Source organism: Haemaphysalis longicornis, unplaced genomic scaffold, assembly GCF_048455015.1.
Source record: "Haemaphysalis longicornis isolate Haplotype H1 unplaced genomic scaffold, Haemaphysalis longicornis Haplotype H1 scaffold_1, whole genome shotgun sequence".
Taxonomy (NCBI): Eukaryota; Metazoa; Arthropoda; class Arachnida; order Ixodida; family Ixodidae; genus Haemaphysalis; species Haemaphysalis longicornis.
The window spans coordinates 28,159,447-28,183,773 of NW_027526203.1; the positions used below are offsets into that span (position 1 = coordinate 28,159,447).

Sequence of the window (24,327 nt, forward strand, 5' to 3'; positions counted from 1 at the left end):
GCGTAGGCCTCGGCTAGTGATTGCTACAATTCCAAGCCGCCCTGGGAGGCTTATCTTATGCATTTTACAACTGACAACATGGCAGAAGCGCTACGACGATTACTGAGATATTGGAATGCCCATCCAATGATGCCGTCGGATGTCAAGCATGTTGTTTTACAGAACCGCAACCGAAACTTGTTTGATTGCTAACCTGGGGATCGTCCAATCACGGTGCGTCTCCTCCCGTCGTCACAGCTTTTAGTTGGTGCGGCCACCGCAAACCGCGCATGGTAGTTTTTCTTCTTTCGTGCTTTGTAAAATAATTACGGACTTGTCAACCTCATAAACGATGAAAAGTGTGCTAATTTGAGCCAGTTTACGCAGTGCAAGCAAAAACGGGAGCTTGACAAATTCACTTCAGTGTCCCTTTAAGCATTAGGAATTGGCACTACGTAGCTGGTACAAATCCAAATAAGAAGGGACGGGAGTAGCCGTGTATGGATGCCTTGTAGTAAAAGATCCTTGCAGCAGTGCGATGACATGCGGTAGAACATTCTGATGGCAGGGCTATCCTAAGAAGAAAAAAAGGGCTGCACATGCCATCATTTCTTGGCGTAGTTTGAAGCTAAGTAAACAAAGGTGCTGCAATTTTTTTTTTTCTGGTTGGTTTATCAGCTGCTCTGAAGAAATGCTCGGCATTAAAAAAATAATTTACCTAGTAATTTTGACAAATTAATTTTTGCCAGTGGTAGGCCTTCGTATAAAAAAACCCCAGCCAATTGTTCCCTGAGAAAGTCTTTGATGGCGTGAAATTCATTTGTGTTTATGATTGTGCTATTACAGTTTCTGGTAGCCTTATAATCATTCTGGGGAGCCCCAGTAGCTCGCCATTAGCATTTTGAGCCCCTGCCCTTTCCTGGTTGGCCTGAGCTCGCATGGCAGACGTAGGCGACAATCGTATGCGAGACCGCCATCCACCCGTTTGTGCTTCCTAGCCTTGCAAAGACACTAGGCAATTTCCTGTCTTTGAGGTCAAGCAAAGAAAGTTCGGCTAACGGATTTCGACATAACCCTTATCTTCCTGGATCCGATGTTTATCCTTCCTTGTGCTGGGCAGAGCTGCTGTCTAGTGAGGCAGTTTCCTTTTAATTAGAACTGATGACCTGCCGGATTTGCCAATCAAGCAAGCTGGCATTCTTTTAACACTGCCTTCTTTATTTTTTGCTGCATTAGGTGAGGAAGTGCCATTTTTGGGCTTACCAAAATTTTAAAACTAGGATGAATGACCTTGCTGCTTCCTGGACCTCAGATAGAGCACACAAAGCTTGTGCATCAAGGCCTGCACTTGTGGCATCAAATCGATGGGGCCACCATAATGCTAGGATGTAGCTTGTGGTTCAGGACTCTTGGAGCATAAGATGAATTCCAAAATGTGTGCATTTCGAACTCCACTCATGTGCAGGAATTTCCTGCCAGTTTGGGACTGCATATGCACAAATGGTCAGAGTAGTTTCACGCTGTTTTAGTTGCAGGATAACAATATAACTTCGGAAGTTAAAGGTGAAGGATATGGTTGTAGCAATGCGGGGCTAAGCTAAACCCTTGTAGGGATGAAGCAACAGACATATGAATTATGTATAGAACGGGATCAATAACTTTGGTCCAGTCTAATTTGCTTGATGTGTAGTCGTTGCGTTCCTGTGTTTGCAAAGTGCTGCCCACTACTGCTTTTTAGTAGTATTGCTTCATCAGGAAGATTTAGCAGCAGCCACTTTAATTCACAGTGAAATATGTCACAGTCCAGGCAGGCAGTTTGATAGTTGACAGGGTGCTGTGCTGTTACGAATATAAATGTATAACTGTCCCAGTAAGTTGGTTATGAATGTTTGAAAGGGAGGTTGATGTGATGCAAGTACAGCATCGTGTGTCAAAGGAGGTCCGGTGTTCATAAAACAGTCCTTTTGTGTACTGCCCTTGTACCTCCGACATAAAACAATGACCCCCATACAATCTGCCCCCCCCCCCCCCTTGTCCCCCATCAAAAAAAAAAAAAATAAATAAATAGAGAGAAAAAAAAAAAACTGCCTGACTTTATCACAGTCCCAAAGTAGGTACTAGTATAGGAGCATTCAAACTGATGAGAAGCTGAGCAGGAAGGGAGGAGTGAGTGAACTCTGCAGAGGGAGGAGAGAAGTGGCCCTTGGCTCATTTAATGGTCTCCGTCTAGCTTCAGCGGCCATTTTGTACTCGTGCATAGTGTGCCCGTGCGCACACGGGCAAAGCCAATATGAGGTTGAACAACGGATGCTGCATTCTCACTTTAGGTGCCTGCCGTTGCCTGTGTGCAGGGGACTATCGTGTGGACCCGTGCTTTGACCACCCCTGCCACCATGGTGGCCTGTGTGCTGTGGAAGGGGGGCAGCCGAAGTGTGCGTGCACAGCCAGGTACACGGGCGAGCACTGCGAGAAGGACCAAGGTGGGTTTTTCGCCTTCCAGCTGGGTCACCATCGTGTGGGTGGCATCCGAGAGGGTTGGTGGGGGAGGTCCACCTTAATGGCGCAGTGCCTGCTATCTTGGGAGCAGAGCTTGCTGCTGTGCTTTTTTGAGGGTTGCTTTCAGGGTGAAGCATTGCTATCTCTTTCATGTACCTATGGAGGGGGGAAACAGTGCTCCACATGCAGGTGTGCAACAGCTGGGCAGATTGGGCTATTTTGATACAATTTCATATTATTGAGCCAGGCTACACCAAAACCATGAAATTAATTCAAATTGTGCCATTCTGTGCCAAAAGGCCCGACTAGCGCAAAATTTCTGTTTCACCAAGTTCAACGAAGAATAAAGAATGCGCTGGCAACCTGACGTTTGTGTGTCATGCAATCCAATCCAACTGCGCAGACAGCCCTTTGAATGCAGTCGTGGTGAAAAGAAAAACCTTCTTTCCCCAATTTACTCTTTCGCTACCGTGCCTTGATCGATACTTTTGGGAGCACGTTTTCATAGCGTTCCAGGCGTTGCTCGAACAAGTAAAGCTGTTTGGAGTTAGATCAGGAAATGGCCTTTCAAAATCATTTTTTTATTTCATTTTTGCAACGAAAACGTAATTTTTGACACGCGTTTGAATCACCTGGGTGTGGAAAAGGGGCGTGGTCATCGCGCGTCACTGCTACCAGCGAAGAATGCGTGCCACTCGTAATTACTCTGCGCCAGCGTTTGTTTTTTGCTATCAGGGTGTGAATGGTGAACCAGAAAACGATTTTCAATCGTCGGGTTCGCACTCTGACAGTAATAATCCCAGAAATCGCAGTAATAATCCCAGAAATCGGCTGAAAATGTCAAGCAGTGCCTGGTTGCTAAGCTACTTTATGATATTAGGCAGTTTTATTGCCTTTGCGCACGTTGTTCTAAGTTCTGCGGTAGTTCTACTTACCCCAGGACCATTCGCGAACAGTTTACAACAGTTTCGGTTTCGTTTCTGCATCGCGAAATTCATATTTAGCGCTACTACGCAGTTACCCAATTTCAAGGCTACCTGCCATGGCGCCTGGAGCGTACGCGATTGATCCTCGAACAAAGCACGGCGCTCCTGATTTCCCCCCACCCAAACCCGATTTCTGCGATAAGAACTTCAGATGCAAGTCAAAAGATCACACCCAGTCGCCAGATATCTGTTCCGCCGAGGACAGCGCTTTAAACCGGCCTTACACTGCCAGCTGTTCGCCTTCCAGTTTCGTTTCCATGCGAGGGTATATACGGGTGTCTAATGTTGCTGCTTAGTTGAACTGTCTATTCGGATGGAGTCTCCGGTAAGTTTCTGTACTGTTTCATTTGAAAACTGTTAGGTGGCGCTGCAATAGAGGAGGCTCGTGCTGATCTTTTTCATCGCGCTACTGCTACTCGGCCAAAGATCGCAGGGCACGGTTCTAGCTCATCGTACCTCATTTTTGCGACCAAGGCTACAATTGCGAGTAAGAAGATGATAATAAAGCTCCGCTTTATGTTTTGAGAGATAAATAACCGTGAACGACAGCAAGCATCAGCCACGGCGTTCCGTTTCCAACTTCATGCATGTTTTTTTCCGCATCGCGTGCTTGTACCAAATATTGTGCTCGCTGTAAATGCAAAGGCAGCCATTGACAAGATGTTCTTACGTTATGTGGGGGCAAATTGGTGCCTCTGATAATGACAAACTGCCAGATTTATTCCAGGAAACCACCCGAAATTGCACATTTTGAATTGGAGGTTGGGCTTCACCACATGACACGAGCACCGTGCATGCTAACATTTTTTTTTATATCTGACAAACTGTTCTGCGCAAGTCGACATTTTTTCTAGGGCGTGTTTTTGAAATGTTTTCCTACAAAATGTATATTCTAATTTTCTTCTACTACCGGTGATTTGATATGCACAACTCCTTTTTTATCATTTTTTTCGACAACTTGACAAAAATTTTGATTATGATATTTTTTTTACAACTATGATATATAAAAACCTCCAAAAAACTGATTTTATTGGAAAGGCCGTTAAATAATCTACATTTAGTGTTCCTGCAATTAGTGCCTAACCAATTTTTTAGCAGGAAAAAAAATGTTTTCTTGGACCACTAAAATTAGTCAATTTTCTGGCGGTAGCAAAAGAGTTATGCAGTCAATGGCCTATGCCACCTATATTTCATCTAGTCTAGTTCAATGTACCTGTGCCGAAACTGGTCGCTCCAGAGAATATGCAGAGGCGTCATCGCAGACAAGTGTTTGGTGGGCCACCAATATATCCAATGAAAACATTCCCCATTTGGACGTCATTACATTGTGGGGTGGAGTGTTGTTCATCAAACTGCCTTTTTAGTAGTAACAGCGCTCACTTGCTCGAAGTGTCGTTTATGTGTAACCTTTTTGCACAGTATTGGCTGAAATGCAGAGACTGGCCGACTAATGATTTTGACTTCAAAGTCAGTGCAGTGACCCCTGTACTGCTAAGCATGCGAAAATGGCAAAGGCGTGTTAGCGGGAACCAACCAGCGCACCAATAAACCTTATCTCCAACAACCCAGTCTAGATAAGCATCTTCAGCTATCTGCTCAGAAGTGTGCGGGGTATTGTGCTGTTGGCACCGCTGTAAACATACTGCATATTTTAGTAGGCGATTGTCAAAAACGTGGTGTTTGCTTCCACATCATTGTGCAAGATTGCCAAGTGCCCTGTAGAGGCACAGGGTGCCTGTTGCTGACAGTAATAAAAGCCACTTACCGTATACGTGCATGCAGTCACAAGCGGAGCAGGAGCGAGTAATTTTCCCACACAAGCGCACTGGTACGGTACAAAGACCAAGCACCCCTCCTGTGACGGCCTGAGCTTAGGAGGCGATGCACTGCACGAAACTAGCAGGCGATCGGAAGCCTTGAGTAGATGCTCTAATTGCGTGGCAAACTCGAAAATGTCGAAGGCAAGCGTTTATGTCATACCAATGACATCTGCACCAGTTGTGTCTGCTGCTAGTTAGCTTCTGGTGGTATTGAAAGACAGTTTCGTTTTATTTGTATCTAGTGTAGTCAAATGTTGCTCAGGTTGGAGAGCTATTTTTAGTATACAATTAGGTTATGGATTTATTTATTTATTTAGAAAATACTGCAGGCTAAGAATAGCCCAGGCAGGAGTGGGGGTGGTACAATACAAGAACATGACCAAAAAAGGAAACAAATATAGGTGGCACAAACTAACAGGGAAATATACAACATATTACGGTACAAGATCTAAGTCACTTCAAAAAAATTTTCAATACACCTTAACACGTTTCTAGATTCAAAAATGTGATGTCGTAGTTCGTTCCATTCTGTTATTGTGCGAGGAAAGAAAGAGTATTTGAAATTGTTAGTTCAAGCAAAGATAGGAGTGAAGTTTTGGGAATGATATCGTCTAGTTGGACGCGAAGATAACGGGGAAAGAATGTTTGATAGGTCAAGTAGACTTTTTTTGCTGGATAGATAGAAAAGAAATTTTAGTCTTGCTGTTTTCCTGCGACATTCTAAAGTTTGAATTTTGTTATCATGCATTAGTTCAGTTGGGGAATCAGACTGGCGAAATCGGTTGAAAATAAAACGGACGGCTAACCTTTGGATTTTCTCTAGATTGTTAATATCTTTTTTAGTATGCGGATCCCACACCTCACATGCATATTCCAAACCAGACCTGAATATTGTATTGTATGCTAGCAGTTTATTACTGGAGGGAGAACTAATGAGTCTATGCCTTAGCATGCCTAATTTCCTACGTGCCGATGAACAAATCTTTTCAATGTGATAAGACCAAGTTAGTTTGTTAGTGATTGTTACGCCAAGATATTTGTAACTTTCTGTTAGTAAAATGGGAGTTCCTTTTATACTGTACGGGTAAATAAACGGCTGTTTCGTGTTAGTGATACGCATGAACATAGTTTTGTCACGGTTTACATTCATTCCCCAGCGGTCACACCACTCAGTTATGGCTTCGACAGATTGTTGCAGCATTATCTGATCATTTAAAGAGTTAATTGGACGGAATAAAAGACAATCATCGGCAAATAAGCGGATTTCTACACCTTGTTTAGCACATGTTGTAATATCATTAATATAAATAAGAAAAAGCAAAGGCCCAAGGACACTTCCCTGGGGAACACCGGAGTTAACAGGGAGAGGGTTAGAATAAACACCGTTTATGTCAACAAACTGTGTACGTGAACTCAAATACGATGCAACCCATTTAACAATTGTAGAGGGAAAACCTATCAGATTAAGTTTGTGAATTAGTTTGGAGTGCGGTATCGAGTCAAATGCCTTGCTGAAGTCAAGGAAAATTACATCGGTTTGGCCTGATTTATCTAGTACCGAGGAGAATGAATGGACACAAGAAATTAATTGGGTAGTTGTAGAAAGACCTTTACGGAAGCCGTGTTGGAATGGCGATAGAACATTTCGCGCGTCTAGAAAATTTACCATGTAATTTGAGATTATGTGTTCCAGCAGTTTACAACACGTGCTTGTAAGGGATATCGGCCTGTAGTTGGTTATGAGGAGATTATTTCCTTTTTTAAGTATTTATATGGTCATTTATAAGGGCACTTTGGAGTGCAGATAAAAATATCGTTCGCGGTTTTTGTACCACTCTATTTTTTTTTCATTGTTCACTTGATATTGTAAATACTTCAAGCATTTAGATGAACCTGCTTTGCAGGTTGGCACAGATACACCGCACCTTGCTGCTTTCTGCAGAATTCATTGGTCACTTTTGGAAGACGTTCACTGAAACTAAAGCGTATCTGCACTGACATTAGATTGCTTGCTCATCTTTTGTGTTAAACTGCTCCAAATTTTGGATTGGTTGATCCAAGATGACAGTGTCTATTTCCTGTAACCTGCTCCAAATTTGGATTTTTCTGCTCCAAAACCAAGATTTTTCTGTGCCAAAAATTGCTGCAAATCCTATTTGGGCTGTTGCACCCCTGCACATGCTAAACTATGCAGTTTCACTCTTTAATAGTGCGAAACTAGGAAAGCAGAAAATTCTTCATTCGGGAAAGCAAAGCCTATGATAGCCAACATATTGAATTGCACCTTTCTGCGCAGATCAAAATCACTGACACAGTGTGTTAAACTTTTGATGTGTAATCATCAGGTGTGTCCCTAATGAGTGGGTGCTGATGGTCTCTGCCACGGAGTCAATCATGGATTGCAGCGGAGGATGTTATGAAAATGTGGTTATGCTCAGCTGCACCCGTGCATGGACTACTTGAGTAGCAGACAGCAACAGCAGGTGGCTGAGCGAGGCCTGGGGCAGTCTTTCCTCTCTGTATGCCAACTGTAGCTGCGCTGCGCATGCACTGAGAGCAAGGAAGAGTGAATGAAAAAAGTGCAGTTGCTACATGCAGATGTAGTGTAACCTCATCCTGACACACACCTGAATGTGACAGTGACACTACCTCATTGCCAATGTGCAGACGAGAGACATTCCTGCTCTTCAATCACCTGACTGAAAACCTACCAGAGTGAAATCTTTAAATGCCCTTTGTGCGAAAAACCATTGTCATCGTTCTCGTCGTAGTTTTGTTCATGACAGAAAATGGCCGGCACCTTGAAGAGTAAGCAACAATAGCTCATTCGAGTTCATGTGGGAATTGAACCCAGGTCTGTAGAGTAGCAGCTGAGTGCATTACCGCTCCTCTACCTTCGCACATTGCTAGCAATGGAAGAAGGGTTATACTAGTGCTTGCTGCGTGACAGGGAAATATGGTGGCACGCGAGTTTCTAGAATAGGTGCACCCGAGCCGTGGAAAACTAAAACTGTGGGAAAACCATGGTGTGAAGTGTTGCCAGCTTGCCTGTTGAAATAATTATTAGGCTTGTGCGAATATTGGGGCGCTTCGAATATTCGAACAAATATTACAGTATTCGAATTCGCTTCGACTCGAATTTAAAATTTCCGACATTTCGAAGTATTCGGGGTGAACGAATATCAAAACTTCGTTCCAGTTTTGGTTTCATTAGGCAAGCCGCAGTGCCATTGACATCAGTCCTACATCTTGACTACATGTGGAGCCAAGACAAGCTAAGCCACATTCAGAGCATTGTCGCAGCCTTCTTACGCGCGAATCTTCGTCAGGGTAGTCGAGGCTCCTGTAAACGGTAACGAAACAATGTGTTTGGTTACCGTGTGACACACGTGCAGGTGCTGATTGCACTCCGCTCTTGAACTTCAGTGGCCATCAGTTGCTTTAATCAGTTAAGTGACATGGCAAATGCGTCCACGGGTGCGAACCCAATACATATATTGGAATCTCGATGATGCGATTCTTGGTGATACGAATTTCTGATAAGTCCCAGCGAAATTGCATTGTTTGCAATGGGAAAATTTCGGTTCTCACGAACGGGTGTGCGCGGCCCGGCGGATGATACGAACGAGCTCGCGAGGCGCCCGACTGCCGAACGAGCAAGCCACAACGACGTACGGGCTCTTTCTCCCATCTTTGCCCAGCCGTCGCTTTTCCTCCAGGAACGGCCGGGCTGTTGTTTTCTGCTCGCGAAAGCGCGCCGTGCACTCCACAGGCGCGCTGATGCCGCCGCGAAACCACCCGCACGCTGCGCGGGGCGGCCGGCCGCGGCAACCAGGTGGCATCTTCGGTCGTGTAGTGGTGTGGAGCGCTCGAGCCACCGCTTCTAACCCCTATTTAAAATGCCGCACAAAGCACACACGAAGTTTCTTGTGCGGTAAATGAGCTAATAATGTGGGCGGAAACGGTGCTATAAAACATCATCTGCACCGCTAGGGAAAGCACCTATGAAATATCTGCCAAGGTGGTAAGCCTAAACATCTCCGGCGGACCCAGCCAGCTGTCTCGAGCGCTTCAAAACTGCCGCCCTGAGGCGCACGCCTTCCAATTGGTGCAAATCGTCAGGCTCCTCCCACTGCCACGCGCGTCGCGCGTCATTTTCTGATCGAGGCACAGGCGACCGCGAGCGCGGAATCACTGGCACGGGCGTGAAAATATCGTGCGCGCAGCGCCGATGCGCACGAATCGCGTGCAAAAACGCTCCTGTAGTGAGCTTGGGCACCGTGAGTGAGGAGACGAAAGTCCAAAAATACCGCTCGGCGACATGGAGGTTAAAAAGAAGCAGAAGAACGTCACGGATTTCTCGACGTGAAAGTAAGAAAAAAAAATAAACGAAAACTTTTTCTAGTGCTCAATTTTTTGGTCTGTGCTGGTTCATACGAATTTCGGATGATATGAATATTTTTCGCGGTCACGCGAGATTCGTATCATCGAGATTTTACTGAAGAACTTTTTATGAAAGTCCCACCAGGACCGGAAGCTCAGTGTCTCAGTGACAGGAAGCTCAGTGACACCTGACAGCTATTCGGATTCGCTTTGAAAGTATTCGACCCTAAGGACTATTCGCTTCGAATTCGCTTCGAATTCGCTTCGACCTAAAATATTACTATTCGCACAAGCCTAAATAATTTGCTCCGAAGGAGGAAGAAATGAAAGCAAAGAGAGATACAAAAACACGATGTAGCAATGAGGAAGCTGTAAGAGACAGAAGAAACAAAAGTGAACAAAGAGGTGCAAGCCTTCGCCTTCAAAGCACATAAGCAGACTGAAGTGCCCCGAGGAACTTTTTTATTTCACTGGGTCAGAATTTCAAAAATACGGCAACGCTCACTGGAAAGGACTGAACACCCTGTCCCCTTAACTGGGCTGTTCGGTTTGTAGGGCTTGGCAGCCCCCTTCTCAAGGTAAGGGATGCACTACTTTTCATGAAAGCAGGGAGCAGAGGGCTGCTTTGGGGTTGGGCTGCACAAGAAAATTAAATGCGCTTTGGTGGCACCCCAGAAATGCCATGGAGCTGCCCAGAAAAATGGAATAACGAACTGGCACCTTAGATAATCTGTAATGTACCTCCCAGGAGGCAGAAGCTGAACCGTGAAAGGGCCCTTGGCTTGGCTTAGAGGGTTGTGGTGGCGCAGAGAACTGCATCTCCCAGTATGGTACAGGTGCCGTCAAAAGTAATTGGAACATTGGTCTGGTAAATTTACAGCAATTTCTTCTTTCGTAAATTGCCTGGATGCATTGGTGTGCATTTAAAGGAGTCCTCCCTAATAGAAAAAGCTGCCTTCAAACCTGTAGTGGCTGTCATGAAGCCAGTAAGACAAATATTTTGTGATATTCACAAATCCCTATTCCAATTACTTACGATGGCACCTGTAGATGACAGTTGACAAGCATGACAGCGTGTGTGGAAAAATGCTGAAATGAGTTGTCGACTCATGCAGATGCACTTGCCATGTACTGGGTGCTGTACTGTGACCAATTTTTTAATCTGGTACGACTCTGTATTTAGTGTGGCTAATATAGCATTTTTACTGCAATACTGCTGTCTTGAGGTAGCATGCAATAGTAGTTTTACCACAACCCTCAGTGACTTCAAAAGCAGTTGGCCAACTGCCATTCGTGTGATTCTGTCTATGGAAAAGGTCCACATGTAGGTTTGTTTTTGGGGAGAGAATTTAGAATTTAGTTAACAGAATTTAGTTAAAAAGACATGTTAACTCCACACTAGCACTAAAGCAGTGTGATAAAATGGAACAAGATGCGCCACTACAGGCACATAATCAGTCATGTTGATTGGCAGTAGCTTTTCTTGCTGGGTGGGGCCAATCACACAAGCTAGTTGTTGTGACGTCAAAGGGGAGTGCAAGGAAGTGGCTGGTGGGGTACCGCTCATTCACCTCTCTTACCTATTGTCTAAACAATTAACAGTTTACCTTGAAATTTGCATAATTGGTATTCTTTTTTGAGTACCTTTATTATCGGTTACAATAAACTGAACTGTACCAAACTGAACTTAGTGAACCAAACTTGTATTTTGTCTTCATGGTCCTTCAAATGAGCAGTTGCGCTGTGGCTGGTTGCACGTAAGGTAACAGATCGGTGAAAGAGTTTATAAATAGCTGCTCCGTTATACCTGCACCCAGGCCCCCTGTGCGAGCGCGACCCCTGGAGGAAGCGGCCGTGCGCCAACGGGGGAATCTGCGTGGAGGACTGGCGAGGCAATGGGACCCGCTGTTTGTGTCGAGGCGCCTGGACAGGCAGTGCGTGTCAGGAGCCAGCGCCCGACGCCCAGTGCAGCCAGCCATCCAAGGAGTGCCTCAACGGAGGCAGCTGTGTGCTGGGCAGTGTCCCAGGCCGCACCTTCTGCAAGTGCGCAGCAGGTGGGCCAGGCGTGCGATGCGATTTCTCTGTGTGCAGTGGGATGGCGCTTATCAAAATCCGAGCAGGAGGACCTTTCGGGTTCCCCAGTGATTATTCCCCTGTCGCGTAGTGCAGTGGCATGCGTTTTCAGCATTATAATTAACAAGATGATGGTTTTAAAGAAAGGTAAGTTAGATGAAAAGCTAATTGGAAAATAATTGTAGGTTCTTCAAAATAAAATCGGGATGAAACAGGAGAACAGGGGCCGAATTTTGCAAAATGGCGGCGTCATATTGAAATGAAGGGGTATTTATGTCAGAAATATGCATGTTCTCCTTGGTTTGCGAGCTCTGTGGGAATGTAAGAGCCTTAGGAAAACACTGAGTGCAGGTCCTTATAAGGGTGAAAAATGATGCTCGAATGCCATCATTTTTGACGTGACAGCTCAGAGCACTGTCATTTTTGATGCTGCCTCCCGATGCCACCTCTCATCGGAAGAGGATGAGATAACAGGCACCACCCCTGGCGCTAGCGATAGGGGAGCTTCGGAGAGCCTAGCTTTTGCCTGTAAATATTTAGCTCAGTAGATATGTCTTGCTGTTGAGCAATATGGTTTCTTGGCTGTATTTCTCTGGTAATGCGCTGCTTATGTGGGGGTAATAAAATAGCTTCGGTGACTGCTGGGATGTTTTCTATCCAAATAAATATGATGTAATGGAATGGTACTTCTTTTTCTGTATGCTGGTGGAAAGGTTACATTACACGATCAGTAGTGTGGGGAATACGAGAATTTTCTTTTTGCTTTTCTCTGGGGTTGCGGGTCATATGCAGGGGTGGGTTATACGTGTGAAAATACAGCAAATTCTAGAAGTGACATCCCTGCCTGTTGTGTTTTCAAGCCTGTGCCTATTGTGGGAGAATTTTGAGTCAGCCTTATTGTAGCATCGTTACATTGGCCTGGATATATATAGCCTTTTTCACAACTTGATGGGTCATGTGACGGTCAGGTGGATGTTGGTTATCAACACACAGGCAGATTACATCATCCTTTGCATCAGCAAGTGTTTCTGGCTTTGCCTTGAAGTGAAGTTTGGCATGAAGTCGGCCTTGCTGCAGTTGGGTGCAAGCCATGTGTACACTGAAGTTGAATGCAGCTTTCCTTTTATGCAGCTTTCAATGTAAAAAATGCTGGTTTCTCTTCGTGACTCTCTTATTTGTTAACTCTTTCGCGACCGCGCCTATTAAAAATCGTTGAATTTGAACGATACTTCGGGAGCGCTTTTTCATAGCATTCCAGGCGTTGCTCGAACAAGTAAAGCTGCTTGGAATTACATCAGAAAATGGCCTTTGGAAATCAGTTTTGTTTTCATTTTTGCAACAAAAACTTGATTTTTGACACGCGTTTGAATGACCTGGGTGTGGAAAAGGGGCGTGGTCATCGCGCGTCACTGCTACCAAAGAAGAATGCGTGCCACTCGTAATTACTCTGCATCAGCATTTGTTTTTTATTATCAGGTCATGAATGGTGAACCAGCAAACAATTTTCAATCATCAGGTTTGCACTCTGACAGTAATAATCCCAGAAATCGGCTGAAAATGTCAAGCAGTGCCTGGTTGCAAAGCTACTTTATGATTTTAGGCAGTTTTATTGCCTTTGCGCAAGTTGTCCTAAGTACTCTGGTAGTTCTACTTACCCCAGGACCATTCCCAAACAGTTTACAACAGTTTCGGTTTCGTTTCTGCATCGCGAAATTCATATTTAGTGCTACTACGCAGTTACCCAACTTCAAGGCTACCTGCCATGGCGCCTGGAGCGTCCGCGACTGATCCTCGAACTAAGCATTCCGCTCCTGATTTCACCCAACCCTAACCTGATTTCTGCGATAAGAACTTCAGATGCAAATCAAAAGATCACACCCAGTCGCCAGATATCTGTTCCGACGAGGACAGCGCTTCAAACCGGCCTTACACTGCCAGCTGTTCGCTTTCCAGTTTCGTTTCCATGCGAGGGTACCGTAATTACCCGATTCTAACGCGCCCCCGATTCTAACACGCACCCGATTTTCCTGGCAAAAAAACCGAAAAAACTTGCACCTACGATTGTAACGTGCACAGAACTTCGTGAGCAAGAAAGACTAATGCGAGAGAAACGGGCGATTTATTTCTCGAAGTAATCTCACTCCTCTCATTCCTCGTCGCTCTCCGTTGACCACAACATCTCGTCCTTGGTGCCCTCAAGCGCGTTCGCGAAGCCACACCTCTGAACGAACGTTCAACCATGGTCGATGGGATCGTGGCCCACGCCTCGCACGCCGATCCCGCGAGCTTCTCCAGAGGCGCACGCTTCAGCCGACCGCTCGTTTTGAACGCGTGAGAGCCGCTGCTGCAATTGCTGTTATCAAGCGCGCAAGTGGCATCATCTGACGATGAATGATTTGCCGATTTGTGTGAACGCCGATAGAAAAGCCTAGGCGCCCATGCTTCCTGCGTCCGAAAAATTGTTGCTAAAAACTTTTGCGCCATCTTGAGATGGCGATGGGTGGGACGAAATTTCCGCTGTTTCGACAGTTTCTGTTTCGTATCCGATTCTAACGCGCATGCGATTTTTCGACCATTTTTCCGGAAAAAAAGTGCGGGTTAGAATCGGGTAAGTACGGTATATCCGGGGGTCTAGTATTGCTACTTAGTTGAACTGTCTATTCGGACGGAGTCTCCGATAACTTTTTGTACTGTTTCATTTCAAAACTGTTAGGTGGCGCTGTAATAGAGGAGGCTCGTTGTGCTGATCTTTTTTATCGTGCAACAGCTACTCGGCCAAATTTTGCAGGGCATGATTCTACCGCATCACACCTCATTCCTGCAAGCAGTGCTACAATTACGAGTCAGAAGAAGATAATAAAACTCATTTTTATGTTTTGAGAGATAACTGACCGTGAACGTCAACAAGCATCAACCACGGAGTTCCGTTTTCAACTTCATGCATGTTTTTCCGCATCGCGTTCTTTTCCCAAATATTGTTCTGGCTGTAAATGCAAAGTCAGTCAATTGACAAGATGTTTTTACGTTACATGGGAGCAAATTGGTGCCTCTGATAATGACAAACCGCCAGATTTATTCCAGGAAACCACCCGAAATTGCACATTTTGAAATGGAGGTTGGGCTTCACCGCATGACACGAGCACTGCACGTGCCAACATTTTTTGTTAAATCTGACAAACTGTTCCGCGCAAGTCGTCATTTTTTTCTAGGGCGTGTTTTTGAAATGTTTCCCTACAAAATGTATATTCTAATTTTTTTCTACCATCGGTGGTTTGTTATACACAACTCCTTCTTTTATCATTTTTTTCGAAAACTTAAAAAATTTTGATTTTGATATTTTTTTTCACAACTATGATATATGAAAACATTAAAAAACTGGTGTTATTCGAAAGGTAAAGTAATCTGCATTTTGTTTTCCTGTAATTAGTGCCTGGCCAATTTTTTTAGCAGAAAAAAAAATGTTTTCTTGGACCCCTAAAAATCGCTCAATTTTTCCACGGTCACGAAAGAGTTAATTTGGTTCCCTGCTCTGAGAATGAAGCACAAAACAAAAGGCAATGAACGTTGCACACGTACGTACAAAATGAAAAAATGGAGTGTTGTTAAAAAAAAAGACACTCAAACAAACAGTTGAAAAAAAAGCAGAAAAAACAGGGTTCCAATTTGAGGCAGGTTGAGACCTGATGATAGTCAGTGTAAAGTGTATATGTATATATACATTGTTGGGATCCCTATCAGGCATATATCATAACTGATAATGAATCTCTACAAAACCGTGCTGCTCGCTTCATATATTCAGACTACTCATCTCATTCTAGCGTCACAGCACTAAAACGGTGCGCCAAACTACCTGATCTAGCACTTCGCAGCCAACTTTGTCGCTTAACACTGTTCTATAAGCTTTATCGCCACGCGTCGCATCACGATGATTTCTTCGAGCCACCTCCCGTCATTTTCCCTCGCTGAGACCCTTTCTTCAGAGTTAAATGCATAAAGTGCCACTCATCTGCTTTTGCCTGGTCTTTCATTCTACAGTCGAATCCCGCTACAACGAAATTGACGGGACGTGCGAAAAATTTCGTTGAAGCGAAAATTCGTTGAGGCGAAATCTGCCCCAACACACCACGGAAAGGCCAGAAAAATAGCCCCGTGCGTTTCCGCAACATTGGCAGCATAATACAATGTTTAGAAAAAGGAGTGACGCGCAATAACTCATGTTTATTCGGATAACAAACATACCAATGGTTCCGCGGCGGCCGCTTTTCTGATGGAGGCGAAAAGCAAAAACGCCCGTGTGTACGAGATTTCGGCGCACGATAAAGATCCCCAGGTGGTCAAAATTAATCCGGAGCCCTCCACTACGGCGCGCCTCATCGCCTGCGTTGCGTCGGCGCGTTAAACCCCACAATCAAGCATCATCATCATACCAATGGTTATCTGTTTTTTTCACCACCCAAAGAACGCGTTACGGAGGGGGGTGAAGATATGCAGGCGCAAAACGTATCGTTGTACAACAAGGCGTGTCCACCGAGCTGATTACTTGCAGATAGCTGCTAGGCCATGGGAAGCCCCCCTCTCGCTTGTGGCAGGAGCAGTGCCGTTATCTTATCCTCTGACAGGGCACGGCAGCTACTGACCTTGGCAGGCAAGACGCGCGCGCTTGCATTTAACATGACCGCGCGCTCGCGACTAAGATAGGATGACTAGGCTTCAAAACCAAACGCGCAAACATGATTTTCGCTCTTGGCTACGAAGAATGGTAGAAGGAAAACGGCAAGGACAGCTGCTCACAACGCATACATGACGGCACCGCGCCAGCAGCGGAGCACATTCATGCAATTTCAACTGGATACGGATTGGCTGTAGCTGTGGGGCTCCGCCTTGGCGAAGCGGGCCTGCGCCTCGTGTAAAGACGGCCAGCCACATCGTTATCACCATCAAGCAATGGCGTGCGCCTATGAGTTATTTTTTGCTTTGTTTTGGGTGGCGGTATGGTCGCAACGCGCATTTTCGGTGAAACTAAGCGTCCTGAATGTATAAAAAGTTACAGATAGCTGGCGCTATGCTTATTTTATTGCAAAATAATTGTTCAAACCCAGCCCAAATCATCGAAAATTTCGTTGAAGCGAAAGCAAGCCTGACAAATGGTTCGTTGTGGCAAGGACTTCGTTGCATTGACTTCTATGGCTAGCTGACGGGGAATTGGAAATATTTCGTTGAAGCGGAAATTTCGTTGAAGCGGCGTTCGTTGTAGCGGGGTTCGACTGTATGTACCATAGTTGAATGGAATGATCTACCATCTCATATCGCCTCTCAAAAGGACGATAAGAAATTCCAGGAACTAATTCAAGAGCTGACCTAATACTTTGCTCTCACTTTTGGGTTTTTTTCTGTCCTTCAAAATTCGCAGTGAACATTTTTGTTTTTGCTCTGTATTTTCTTTTTTGCTGTTGTTGTTGTTGTTGTGCTGATAGGTTGTACATCGTGTCATGCTTGAGTTTGAACCACCTGTATTGTATTCCTGTCTTTTTTTTGCTATCATGTATTGAATTTGGCGCTATCACTTTTTTCAAGCTTACAGTGTGTATTTATTTGCATTTACAGTTTGAAAACTCCTGCTTCTTTTTGTTTTATTTTTTTACCCTTCCTTTTATTGCGCTAATACAATACGTGTGCTATGTAACCCCCCTATGTAATACCCCCTTACGGGGGCCTTTAGGGGTACAGTGAACAAACAAACAAACAAAAATAAATAAATAAATAAATAAATAAATAAATTCTCTTCTTCCCCGAACTTGCGGTAGTGACATTGCACAGCTTGAGGCGAGTGTTCTGACCGTGGATGTTTCTCTCTTCGCAGGCTACGCCGGCATCCGCTGTGGAGAGAAGGTGGGCGAGTGCCAGCTGGGTCTGTGCCGCAATGGTGGTCGCTGCACGGAGGGGCCTAAGGGCCCACTGTGCGACTGCCAGAGCACAGGTGAGCCCTGGAGCCCCCCGTCGTGCTCGCTCTGCCACGCAGAGAGTAGAGGTCTTTCCCGATGGGGAGTTCCTGCGCAGTGTTAGGGGAGTTTGGCTCTGGCGCAAGTGAGTGAACAGGGTGGGCCCACCAAAAGCTATACTCAGGAGCAAGTTATAGACGGCAATAGCTCATGTACGATATCACTCCGCCTAAGTGACGGACCCAGATGTCAACAGGCGCGTGCGTTTTGAAAGGAGATTGCTATGAATGCGTGATATCGTCTGCCTTTTCTCTCGAAGTTTGTTTGTTGTCGCTGCAGTAGTTTATCAGCATATTAAGTCCAAAAAAATCACGAAAACGGCTCGTGCCATGTTCAAGATAATCCCAGTAACGCACTACTTGCGCCACGGGGAGCAACATCTGGTTGCGGTGATGAAGCACAGAGGCAACTTCCGTTGCCGTTCTTAAGTTGTACCCGAGTATGCATCCTCACAGCAGGGCCACAGTGATATAGTGATATGCGCGGGGGGGGGGGGGGGGGGGGGGAATTGCATGATCACAGCCGATGCGTCCCGCAGGCACAAAAATCAGATATGTGTCCCACTAAGGGTATTTTGTAATATAAATCTCTACAAGGTATTAAAACCATTATTGGTACAGGTGTGCAATTATAAATATGGGCAGGGGGCAATCTAAGTGTTCCCAGTGGTGCTGTGTTAACACCTTCTGGTTTAATAAAGCTTTATCTCCGTGTTAAGCAGTGTGAAGCTAGAAAAGTTTTCGCTGTGTTTCCATATGGCAAATAAAAAAGAACATTACAGGTTATATAAAATATCCTTTGTGCATCATTTGATGAGAAAACAGCGGGCTATGGCGGTGTGCAGCTAGGCATTCTTATATACCGTATTGACTCGAATCTAGGCCGATACTTTTTTTAAAAAATTTGTTTACGAAAGTCGGGGGTCGGCTTAGATTCGAGGATGCAGCTTTCCTGTCACCACTAGCCACTCAAGGCCATCTTGCGGCCATGAGCTTGCAGCTTGCAGGTTTGCAGGCGCCATTTTGCTTGTTTGAACGTTGTGAACTTGGCTCTGAGCATTCCATGTTTGCTTGCGTTCGTCACTGCGGGACCTCGAGAAGCACCCGTGCTCGCGGCACAATGGTGCCCACCAAGCGGTGCCACTACACTGCCGCTTTAACTCTTTCGTTACCGCGCAAGATTGACCAATTTTGAAGGGTCTAACAAAACATTTTTTTTGTGCTATACATATTGGTTAGGGACACATCGCAGTGACATAAAATGCAGATTATTCCACGCGCTTTCCAACGATACCAGTTTTAATAATGTTTTCCTAAATAATGATTGCGAAAAAAAATATCGAATTCGAAAATTTTGTCCACGCGTCGAAGAAAATAAGAAAAAGTAAGCTGTGTATAATAAACGACCAGCAGTAGAAAAAATTTAGAATATACATTTTGTAGGTAGACATTTCAAAAACCCGTCCTAGAAAAAAAAAATTGAGTTGCGCAGTGCAATTTGTGAGATATAAAAAAAAAATGTTAGCCCGCGTGGTGCCCGTGCCATGCGGTGAAGCCCAACCACTATTTCAAATTTTGCTATTTTAGATGGTTCTCTGGAAGAAAGTTGGTAGTTTGACATTATTAAAGGCCAAAATTAGCCTCCACGTGATCTAAAAACACCTTGTCAATGATTATGACCGGCACAATATTGAAGGCAAGCAAGCGATGTGAAAAAAATCGGCTTGGAGTTGAGAACCAAACTCTTTGGTGGATGCTTGTTGACGTTCTGATGATCAGTTATCAGTCAGAACTTTCATTTGCGGTTTATTATCATGTTCTGACTCGCTGTGGTAGCCCTGCTTGCAGTAATAAGGCACGATGCGCTAGAATCATGCCCAGCAAGCTTTCAACAAGTCGCCGTCAGGCTGTGAAGCGAGTTCAGCACCTCGAGCCTGCTACATTGCAGCGCCACCTAACAATTTTGAAAAGAAACAAATACAAGGCTGTTGGAGACTTCGTCAGAATAGATAGTGCTACTAAGAAGCGACACTAGACCTCCGGAAATACCTCGTATGAAACCGAAACTGGCCGGAGAACAGCTGGTGGTGTTCAAGGCCAATTGGAAGCGTACTCCTCGTCTGAACTGATACCCGACGACTTGGTGTTATCTTTTGACTTTCAGCGGAAGCTCTTATTGCAAAAGCAAGGCGTAGATAAAGTGGAAGCGCGAGCGGCATGCTTGTTTTGAGGAGCAGTAGCGGGGAACGGAGGCGCCATGGCAAATGAGCTTGTAGTTGGGTAACTGCGTAGTAGCGCCAAATATGAATTTCGCAATGCAAAAACGAAACCGAAACTGCTGGAAACTGGTTGAAAATGGCAGGCACACTTGCTAGACATGCGGGGGACCATCAGAAATAAGCTTTGGGAGAATAAAGCTGCCCTTTGACCGAACCAAAGTTCAAAAGTGAATAGCTGGGGCCATTTGCAAGTAATTATCCCCTCTCAACACTGTCGGATTACAAAGTTGACCTCATTATTTGGTATTTGACTTGACAAGAGCCTTCTGACAAAAAAAATATTATGGTAATGCAGCCTAACCACGATCTGCATCCTTTTTTCTCAAGTGCAGCAGCCACGCCCCCTTCCTCAAAAACACACGCACCTAAGCTCGCAAAAAACGCCGTCAAAAATCTCAATGTCACCGGAGCGGGAAAATTTAAACTGATTCTAAAAGGGCAATGCCTAGACTAACCACAGGCCGCATTAAGTGTACGAGAAACAACTACAACATGTTGAAATAGGCAATATAAATCATCGATCACCGGTGATCGATTTGAATAGGCGTGGTAACGAAAGAGTTAAGCATAAGGTAGTCTTGGAGGCTGAGAGAACTTCAAACCTCAAGCACAGCGGGAATTCTGCGTCGATGAGAAGAACGTGTGCCATGGCGAAAGCAGCGGAACGAACTTTTCAGCTGCGCTTCCAAGTGAATGGCCTTCACAGGACCCAAGAAAGGTCGACAACCACGAGGTGGAAAAGGAAGTCCCTGACTTTATCTGGCAGCAAAGAGAGGGTGGAATGCCTGTGACGACGGAGATGATACCGGCGAAGGCGAGGGAGATCGCAAATGTACGAGGCGTCACACGGACTCATTTCAAGGCCAGCAGGGGCTGGGTCACTCACTTTGTGAAGAGGTTCGGATTCAGCCTGTGACGGCGGGCGTCTGTGTGCCAAAAGCTGCCCCCTGACTTCGAGGAGAAGCTGGTCGCATTCCAGTGTTTTTGTCATCAAGAAGTGGTGGAAAAGGAGTACCGACTGGGCCAGATCAATAATGCCAACCAGACCCCAGTGTATTTCGACATGCCTGTGGCCTACACCGTGAATGACAAGGGCGCGAAAGAAGTCAAGGTCAAAACTGCAGGCTACGAGAAGCAGCGCGCCACCATGATGTGTTGCACGGCCGATGAGCAAAAGCTGATACATTATTTTTTAAGAGGAAGACTCTTCCAGATGGGGAAGCTTTCCTTAAGAACGTCGTCGTGCGAGCCCATGAGAATGGTTGGATGAGTGGTGCCCTCATCGAAGATTGGGTCAAGACTGTTTGGCAGCGACGTGCCGGTGCTATGCTGTTTAAGGAGTCCCTCCTGGTTCTAGACTCCTACCGCGGCCACTTGACAGATGCTGTTTAGTCCGAGCTTTTGTACAGCGGTATGGACATTGCGGTAATACCTGGCGGTATGACAAGCCAGCTATAACCGCTTGACATGGCCTTCAACAGGCCATTCAAGGACAGGCTGCAGAAGCATTACAACCACTGACTGATGCTGCAAGATCACCAACTGCAACGACCGGGCACATTAAGCGCGCTTCACTCAGTGAACTGGCAAACTGGGTCGCCGCGGCATGGACTGAAATTCTGGCCGAGGTAATTGTGCTGGCAGCATTTTGAAGTGCAGGATTTCGAACATGCTGGACAGAAGGGAGGACAGTGCGCCGTGGGAAGAGGACAGTGACAAAGAGTACAGCGACAATGAGGGCAACGATGTCAGCGACGACGACGAGTGAGCATTGGAACATTCTACGACAAGCGCTGCAAGCGAAGTAAAGTGCATGTTCTAGTCTCAGTCCAGTGCCTTTTTTTTCATTCGGCTTACATTCAAGGTAAACTTTTTTTGTTTTCTGACCTTCTGAAATTCGGGGGTCAGCCTAGAATCGAGGCCGGCCTAGATTCGAGTAAATACTATGGATAAGGTGAACCAGCTGCCCCCCTTCCTTCTTGGTTGGGAACAAGTTATCAGGATTCAGCAAGAGTTGCAAAAGGGTGCAGTTGGCCCAATATTAAAGAGATAAGAGGTGCTCTTAAAGCACCTTGCTCTTGCCCTGTAGACACTGTCGAACAGTGCACTGCGGGATAGTCTGCAGCTGTTCTGTAAGGGCAGGGGTGCATTTTGCCAGTGCATGTTGTCCAGTGCAATACGTTCAGTACCTAACTCGTTCTAACTCGTTACAAAGAGCGTTTCACAGGCGTTCTGGCAGACCACGTCCAGTTTTAAACGGCATAATCTCATGTGTCCAAGTTCATTGAAATGACTTACTGTTAGCATTTTTAACTTTAAATATTCACAGTTTTGGGATAGTGCTGGTCCGGTCAAAGGCAAATTGAATTATTGCATTATTCACTTCATTTTCCGAAACTTTTAATAATTTTGGAGAGAGTAATTCAGATAGCTGGAAAAAAAACGTTTAGCCAGCTGATGCCATCAACACTGCAATAACCACTTGACCGGTGACATATTTGTATTGCAAGGCACCCAACAGTCAATAAACTTCATGGACAAATGCTAAGAAATCTTAAGACTTCATTTGTGGTCCTGATAGTTGCTTTGCATTTGGCACTCTGAGCAGTAGTTCAAGGCAGAATTTCTCGGCAGTTGCTCCAAATTTGGTTTCGATGCGCAGTACCATCCCTGTAGCTACTGATATGCCAGCAACAGGATCACCACACGCTGGTGCATAAAGCAAGGGGGAATGGGAGGAAGTTTCAGGGCAGAGTCAGTGCACCAACCATAAGCAGTTAATATTATTTAAATCTTGGGCTGGTGTGTCTGTCGCAAGAAAACAGTTCCACGACCTGTGCATGGAAATCGAAACTGTCGTATTGGCTCTGTGTTGTCTGCTTGCGGGTCAGTGTGTTCAAATGTGTTTGTGTAATGAACTCGTGGTAAGTGCACACCTTATACTGTAAATCAAATCAAGCATATCACCTTATTCAATCAGTTAATTAAATGGAGCTGGAATGTGTCGTCTATGGCACGCCCGCTGTGCAGATTGCAGAGGGTGCTTCCACATCTGCCAGGCATCGTGCCTGCTACGTGTGTTATTTGCCTTCTGCATTTTTTTCTTTGCGCTGTGGAAACTGACTGAACCTGACCTTTGCTTGCTTTTTGAGGGTAAGGTGATGACGGAGATTAGATAGTACTGTGCAAAAAACCTGCAGTCATCGTACTGGAGTAAAGGTAGTGCCTCAAATAGAAGATTTCTGTTCCTGGTGTGGTTACTTCATCAGATCCACATGGTGGTCAGTAATATCCCAACGTTAGTCTAGGCATGTATGCTTGTCTTCGTTTAGCTCATGTTTGGAGGCTACAACTCAGCACACAAGAGATGTAAGGCCGATATCACGAAGAAAAAAAAAAGGGCTTAGACTTGTCTTGCATAAAAAATGTGCCCCTAATGTGTGTAATTTTTCTTCTTTGGGAGGGAGGGAGGGGGAAAACAGCTTAACCATTGCTATTTGTTAGTGCTGAATACTTCAAAATGTTCGAATACTGAATCCTTGATTGAGGTGAATATGATATGATGCCTAGTGAAGACCGTAACTTGTCAGCTTGACTTTATTTCTCCAGTTTATACACGGATAAGCCCTGCGAGAGGTAGTGGGAAAGTGATATATGGGTAGGAATGGATTGATTCCCAGCCGTAGTGGCTATTTTTCTTCTCCTGATAGAGGTGGGAAATGAAAATGCTTATGTGTTGAGGCAATGACATGTTAAAGATGCCGGGGTGGTTGAGCTTAATCCGTAGCCTTCCACTATGGCACACCCTCTTGCCACGAGAAAAGTATTCTCGTTTGGTGTGGACAGCATGCACTTGGCTGCAACACAGTAAATTCCCTTGTTGTCAAGGGACTTTTATTAGCAAAAGGGTGACTCATTGATGACTCGTCGATAGTGAATCTCTTTTGGGTGAGCCCTTCATGCTTTCCGTGAGAAACATACTCCCCTTTGACATTGTTTTTTTGTACGCTGTGTATTGTTTACAACTTCGTGCTTAGCAGTAGTATTGCTTTTGTGCAGAGTTACCAGAAATTTTATTATCATGAGTGGAAGGTTTAAATGCCTGTTTTACAAATGCACTGAAACTGAGTGATCTGACCTGGAATGTGCAAGCCAGCTTTTTCAATAAGTGTGGTTTCGTCGCTCTTCAAATGTGGGCTGCAGTCAACAACTTCATAGCCTTTGATTTTCTTGTGGCTGTAGATGGGTGCAGAATGCCATTCCTGAGGCATAAAAAGTGCACTTAAACCACCCGCTAAACTTTTTACACTCTT

At 45.2% G+C, this 24,327-nt stretch overlaps 1 protein-coding gene across 1 annotated transcript in view; it reads left to right on the plus strand.

Annotated features, from left to right (window-relative positions):
- The window catches only part of LOC144175666 (protein crumbs-like), a gene marked incomplete in the record, with an annotated part of 234,490 nt that overhangs the window by 69,290 nt on the left and 140,873 nt on the right, over nucleotides 1–24,327 (plus strand). Inside the window, 3 exon segments of the mRNA XM_077704712.1 lie at nucleotides 2,331–2,459; nucleotides 11,482–11,718; nucleotides 17,598–17,714. Coding sequence (XP_077560838.1) covers nucleotides 2,331–2,459; nucleotides 11,482–11,718; nucleotides 17,598–17,714 — 483 coding nt within the window.